Source organism: Malaclemys terrapin, chromosome 7 (genome assembly GCF_027887155.1).
Source record: "Malaclemys terrapin pileata isolate rMalTer1 chromosome 7, rMalTer1.hap1, whole genome shotgun sequence".
Lineage (NCBI taxonomy): Eukaryota > Metazoa > Chordata > Testudines > Emydidae > Malaclemys > Malaclemys terrapin.
Genome location: NC_071511.1, coordinates 31,306,387 through 31,313,339, shown reverse-complemented (window position 1 = coordinate 31,313,339; position 6,953 = coordinate 31,306,387). Strand labels below are relative to the sequence as shown.

The 6,953-nt window shown below is 56.6% G+C and overlaps 1 protein-coding gene across 1 annotated transcript; it reads right to left on the bottom strand.

Annotated features, from left to right (window-relative positions):
* Nucleotides 1-394: 394 nt before the first annotated feature.
* LOC128840296 (phospholipase A and acyltransferase 3-like) lies at nucleotides 395-3,513 on the bottom strand. Its single transcript, XM_054034125.1, has 4 exons — nucleotides 3,451-3,513; nucleotides 2,359-2,497; nucleotides 1,457-1,725; nucleotides 395-493 (listed from the first exon to the last, which is right to left on the bottom strand). The coding sequence occupies exons 1-4, from the start codon at nucleotides 3,511-3,513 to the stop codon at nucleotides 395-397; spliced, it is 570 nt and encodes a 189-aa protein (XP_053890100.1).
* Between the last annotated feature and the right edge of the window lie 3,440 nt (nucleotides 3,514-6,953).

Sequence of the window (6,953 nt, the reverse complement as noted above, 5' to 3'; positions counted from 1 at the left end):
TCTTTCATGATTATGATCTTGGTTTTTACACCTCATAAGAAAGGGATCACCTCATTCAGAACATCTCTTGAATCAATGCAGTTTCCCAGGAGATCATCTGTGAAAGCACTGAGCCAGCCCAACCCGGCTTAGCTTGGGAGAGAAGATGGGAACCACAGCACAAAGCAACCAAGCTATGAGACACATTTCTGTATGTTTTCAGCCCAGACAACAAGACGCAGAGGTCTCAAGATGAGTTTATTGGGATACAACTGGGTGTCATCTATGGGGCAGTTTTGTTCACGAAATCTCATGTAGCTTTCATCTTGCACTGAAAATCTGATGATAAAGGATGAGAGCCGGGTTAATCGCCCCAAGCCAGTGCGGGTACGAACCCCCCTCCCTCCATCTGCCGCTACTCCTTCCGATGCTTGCGTCTCTGAGCCATGGATCTGATCACAGCCGCCGCCACGCCCATCACCCCCACAGTGCCCATGGCTATAGCTTCCGTGACCTGCAGAACAGAACGAAGTGCCGGTCAGACACGGGGGTTCCCATGTGGGGTCATTTACAGGCTTGGGGCAAGCAAGGTGGAAATAGGGTGACCAGATGACAAGAACAAAATATAGGGACACGATGGAAGAAAAAAAAAAAAGCCGGAGTGCCGCCACCGAAGCAACAACAACAAAAAAAAAGGCCGGGACAAAATATCGGGACAAATGGGGACAAACAACTAAATATCGGGACAGTCCCGATTTTATCAGGACATCTGGTCATCCTAGGTGGAAAGGAAGGTAGGAGCTGAGACGTCCGTCCAGCTCATGAGACATCAAGCAGCACTTGCTGCACAAGCCCAATCCAGGGAAGCCACAGGATAGGTCAAGATCTTCTGTCCTAGGGGCATGAATCCTGCTCTCCCCCGCCCGCCCTCACAGCCTCTCGCTACTAACACAGAGCTGCAATACGGAAAGGAAAGGAGGCAGCAGCAGCCAACTGGGGCTGTGAAGAGGCGCCAAGGCAGGTGAACAGAGGTAGCCGCTGAGATGCTCCAGTGTGGAATCGATTTGGGGGGAAGGAACTTGCTGGATTCATTTTGCAGGGGGACCGACGCTGGGTTTGACTGGGTTTGTACAGCGTCTATTGCAACGGGGTCCTGGTCAGTGAGCGGGGTTCCTAAGCGCCACCACAAAACAAATCCCAAATAGTAATTAGCACTGGGGGAGGGTGGGGAATTGATGACAGTGGTAACACGGGGTCTGCAGCTACTTGAGGAGATCCTGGGGCAGCAGGTGGAACTGCACCCTGCCGTACATCAGCCACGCTGCAAGGCAATAACATTCCTGGGGGGGGCTGAGTCTCATTCACCAGCTACTGTCCCAGGAGGCTCAGGCGCGTAGCTTTGGGGGGTGCCAGGTTCGATGCATGGGTCACGGTCACCATGCTAGCGTGAGGCCCTGTCCTTCCCCCTCACACCCACCTGGTCGCTCATGGCCACGCCGTAGCGCAGCTCCATGACGAAGTGCTCACAGTTGTGGCTGGTCAGGTTGTAGGGCATCTCACGCCCCACCAGCTCCTCGGCCCGCCGGACGATCTTGGAGACCGGCAGTGGGGGGTGTGTCTCGTCGTGCTTGTTGTTCACCCGGTAGCGGTCCTTGCGCACCACGTCCTCCAGCCAGTCCTTCTTCACATAGGCTCTGTCGGACAGGGCCGCAAGGACGCTGGCAACGCCGTCCATGGGGTGCTCACCTTGGGTTGGGGATAACGAGATCCATTGATTCGGCACTGAGCTGGGTATGATGCAGGGAGATTCCACGGTGCCTGGGGAAAATTGCATCTCCCCAAAGCTCTCCCTGCATCCCTAGAGGCTGGGGACAGTGGCTGATACGTGGGCATCCCCCACCCAACCACACCTTCCAGTGGCTGCAGGAGCAGAGGCAGCAGGAAGCTTTGCATACAGCCAATCTCTGTGCTGCGCCTTCACCTTGTGCCACCTGCAGTCCCCTTCCCCCCCAGCAGGTGACAGCCAGGGGTAGTGCAACCTCCAGAGGCTGGCGCACTGAGTCCCCCAATGGCAGCAGGCCCTACCGCACTCTTCAGGGCTGTAGCAGTTCCAGCTCCCCCCAGTGCCAGCAGCCAGTACTACACTCTGCTGTATGGCAGTCACTACTGCTGAACGTCCATGCAGCTGGCCTCCAAGGCAGCCACACAAGGGCTGCAGCTCCCATGGCATGGGATCCCCAAATCCTGCACAGAGCACTGGCTCCTCTGCAGGTAGATACCCCTAAGAGAGGTTCCCATGCAGTGGCACTCGCATGGCAGGGACCCACCTTCAGTCTCCAGCAGAACACACCTCCCCCTTTAGGGAAGGGGGGCACTTACAAGGAGGAGCCAGGTGGATGACTTTGCCATCACCGACATAGATGGCCCAGTGCTGGTAGCATGAGCGGAAGATCTCAATCAGGTCACCGGGTTTGAGTTCCACCTGGGAGAGGAGATATGGGGATCCCATTAGGAAGTCCTGGTGAATCGTGGCCACATAGGAAAGGGCTCTCCAAAGGGGAAAGGTGCATCATCAAGAACACATGAACAAGGAGGGCTGGAATGTGCTATCAATCTGGATGCCATGGGTTTCCAGTGGGATAAGACGCTGACTTTACCTCCATTGCTATCAATCTGCAGTTACTCCAGTTTTAGACCAGGTTAAACGAAAGCAAGATCTAGCCCCAACCTCATTGATTTCAGTGGGATTTCGCTACCTTGAAATAGAGTGCAGGAGATCAGAAGCTGGCCCTAGCACTGGAGTTACTCTGGATTTACACCAGACATAAGTGAGAACAGAATCCGGGGGACTGACTCCATTGCAGTGAGTGGGTAACTCCAGATGGACCCCAGGGGGAGCTGAGATCAGAATCCAGCCTGGACCCCCATTGCAGTCAGTAGGTGACTCTGGATCTACCCCAGCGGCACTGAGAGGAGATTCTGACCCTAACTCCATTGACTTAAGCAGAGTCACTCCACAGTTCTCTGATATCAATATCTGGCCCATGTCCCTAATTTCCCCACAGCTTCCATTCTCATCCCTGCAGATCTTGTTGTTGTCTTGTAACTTGGGTTTCCTTGATAGGGCCAGATAATATTGGGGGGGGGGGTCATGAAGAGCACCATCCCTGCAGACATTGCTAGGTGACATATTAAGGCAGCATCCCATGCTCTTTAATGGGGTGCTGGCAGGTTGGATTTGACCCCATGAAACCTAAGCTCAAGGGAACCATAACCCTGTTTATTTATTTCATCCCAGTGGAGCTAGGGGCGGGGAGGGTTGGCTCTCCTTGGGTGACTTTTTATGGCTCAGACATTGCAGAAGGCACTAGAGGGCACAGGACCCAGAAAGTGCCACTGACTTCAGGGCTCACCGTTATCCAGATGATGAGCAAAAGTCATGAGTGTGGCTGGGTGTGTGGCTGCACTTACATGGACGGAGGGGATCTTCACTCTGATGCAGGAGGTGGAATTATTTTGCGTCTCATCATTCATCTTGGTCGCATTGCGGGCTTCCTATTGGCATAGCTAAAACAAAGGCATGTGCTACATTGATAACAACCCCCAAGACAGCAGAAGCAGGTGGGCCCTGTGGCTAGGGTGCTGGACTGAGGCTCAGGACACCTGGAGCCATTCCTGGCTCTGCTGTGTGGCTTTGAGTGCTTCCTTGTGTCACTTCCCTGCCCCCAATAGACCACGCTGCCTCTCATAGAAAACCCAGGGCCAAAGCAATTTACCCAGCACTACAGCAGGAGAGGGATCAAAGCTCAGGACACCTAGGTCCCGCTGGGCCATCCTCCTTCTCAGCTATATACCCCTTCCATCCTTGGATTGTCCACCACTAAGTACCTGTAGGAGGCACTCACACCTTCTCTGTAGTGGGTTAATGTAACATTATCTGTTGGGGAGGGGGATGTGGAGGACTTATCATGACATCACAGGGGGTTGTTTGCTCCATCTCTGGTTACCAGGTAACAGCTGCCCACCCTTGTGTGGGATTTCCCCCAGTGGTCTGGTGAGTGAACAGTTTATTCTGCACAGCATTTACAGAGATGCCTTAGACCTGTAGCAGAGAGCTACCTAGCTCTTCTGTAACACTTGGCATTCATAGCTCTCAAAGCAGTTCTGCCGAATTACCCTCATTTTACAGGTGGGGAAACTGAGGCAAGGAAGTGGCTTGCCCAAGGTCACCCAACAGGTTAGTGGCACATCCAGGAATCCTGGCCACCTGAGTCCCAGGCCACTGCACTATCCACTAGGTCACACAGCCTCCCTGCTTCCTTAGTCCTCTTCCTGCAGGGCAGTAATCTATACCAGAATGAGGCACCTTTATACTGGTCTAACTGCATGCACACTAGAGGTTGTTCCAGTATTGTTAACAATATCACCCCCTAACAGCCACAGTGACGCTGGTACAACATCTGTGAGGCGCGCAGGCCTTAAACTGGGATGTTCAAAGGAGCATCAAGAAGTTACCACCCCAAATCCCACTGGAATTGTTGCCTCATTTGAAAAGTCTTGGAATACTTGCATTCTAATTTGGAAAGCCTTTGAATCCTTATGAGAATCATAGGCTCCCCCTTGCCTGTGTCTCCAATGGCAAAATGGGGATAATCTGTAGTAAAGTTAACCTTATATTAACTGGGTTACGCAGAGTCCTATGGGCTAGAGCCATGCTCCATCCCTCCCTTCCTCCTGTCTGAGTGGGTGGGCGTTTTCCTCCCCATGCTGTTGTGAACGATGTAGTCAACATTGGCTTGCAGCTCTGCGAGCAAACTTATTTTTGTTGTGCTGAGTGGTCCCGTTAAAAATAATACTTCCTCTGGCTGTCTTGTGTATTTAGATTGTAAGGTCCTCAGAGCACAGCCTCTCTGTGCGTCTGTGCAGTGCCTGGCCAACAGGGTCCCTGATCTTCGTTGGTGTCTGTGCAGTGCCCAGAAGCACAACGGGACCCCAACCTCAGGCGGGGATCTGTGTAGCAGTTGGCACGATGGGTAGGGTTACCATACGTCCGGATTTTCCCGGACATGTCCGGCTTTTGGGGGCTCAAATCCCCGTCCGGGGGGAAATCCCCAAAAGCCGGGCATGTCCGGGAAAATCAGGAGGGCTCTTTGGCCGGGGCCGCGGGGCCGGGGGCATGATGCCGAGCCCGGCCGGGCGCGCGGTGCCGGGCCGGGGTCGCAGTGCCGGTCCGGGGTGGGTGCGGGGCCGGGCGGGGAGCCGGGGGCGTGGTGCCGGTCCGGGGTCCGGGAGCCGGGGGGTCCGGGGGGTCCGCGGGGCCGCGAGCCGGGGGGTCCGCGGGGTCCGCTGGGCCGCGGGGTCCGCTGGGCCGGGAGGTCCGCGAGCCGGGGGGTCCGCGGGGTCCGCTGGGCCAGCGGGTCCGCTGGGCCGGGAGGTCCGCGGGGCCGCGAGCCGGAGGGGTCCGCGGGGCCGCGAGCCGAGGGGTCCGGGGGGCCGGCAGTGCTGGGCGGGCCAGGGGTGGTGGGCCGGGGCCGGCACCCCAGGGCCCGAGCCGACCCAGGCTGGAGCCGCCGGGGGGCCAGCCTGGGCCGCGCCTCCTCCCCCCACACCGCCCCTTACCTGCTACAGGCTTCCCGCGACTCAAATGTTCGCGGGAAGCAGGGGAGGGGGCGGAGACTTTGGGAGGGGGCGAAGTTGGGGCGGGGGCGTGGGCGGGGCTGGGGGCGGGGCCGGGGTCCCTGGGGGTGTCCTCCATTTGGAGGCACAAAATATGGTAACCCTAACGATGGGGGTCCTGATCTCAGTTCCATGTGTCTGTGCTATGCATTGTGTCTGCTCATTCTGCTCCCCCAGCTTCTGTGGAAAGGGACTGTTGGCCCCTTACTAAAATTTACTGGCGGGTTTGGGCTTGCAAGCTCCCAGTACCAAAAGAAAGGGGAAGGGTCGATGGGAAATCAGGAACCCTGAGACTGACAGTCCCCAGGGGCAATGGGGAGAGGCCAATGCTCCAGGTCAGCCTGATTGACAGGCAGGCAGTCCAATGAGGGAGTCAGGAGGTCAGGGGTCCTGTCCTCCCAGTGAGCTGGAGCTGCCTGGCCAGAGAGGTGAGCTAAGGAGAGAGCAGGGGGGAGCAGAGCCACTCAGGTGTAGTGGCAGCAGTGCTGGGGCTGGAGCCAAGTGTGGTGAGCAGCTAAAGAGAGTGAGGGGGACTCTGGGCAGCGGGCCCAGTGCAGGGAGATGCCCCCAGCCAGGAGGTCTTGCAGGCCGGACTAGGAGGGGGGATTCACAGGGGAAGAAGGGTTCTGCCACCTAGCGCCAGAGGCCGTTTGACCATCGCCAGAGCAAGTGTCTGACCTGCTGCACCCCTGCAGCACAGCCAGCGCCTGGGCAGGGGCCTGGGACAGGTGAGGGACAGGCTGCGAACGGCCCTTACGTTCCAGAGACGGCTGGTTGTGGTGTCCCCATGCCACAGGGCTGGGGGATGGGTTTTCCTTTCACCTTTCCCATTTTTCCCTTGCTTTTTACATTGGTTGCTGTTTACTAAATTGTATTAGCTTTGAACTGTATGTAATGATCAGTGGGTCAGGGCAGAGTCCAGTGCAGAGAGAGCACCCCGGAGTGGGGACACCCTAGACCCTGCTTTAAGTGACCACAACAAGGTTGGGGGTCGAGCCCCCAGGAATTCTGGGCCCAGCCTTGCCGGGGTTACAAGGACACTGCCACACAGGGAGCCCTCGAGGTCAGGCAGGCCTCTGGGGGAGCGAGAGCGAGGACTCAGAACCTTTCGCTAGCCCATTTCACCAGGGGAGTGTATAAGCCAGGAAAGTTGCCCACAATAGCGGGACCAATCCCCCACTTGCATCTACATTGAGTGTCTGTGCCATGCTGTGATAATTTCGGGAATCTGTCTGTACGGCTGAGGGATCCTGGGTGAGATTCTGAGCTCTCTGCACGTAGCTTTCCCAGGTGGCAAA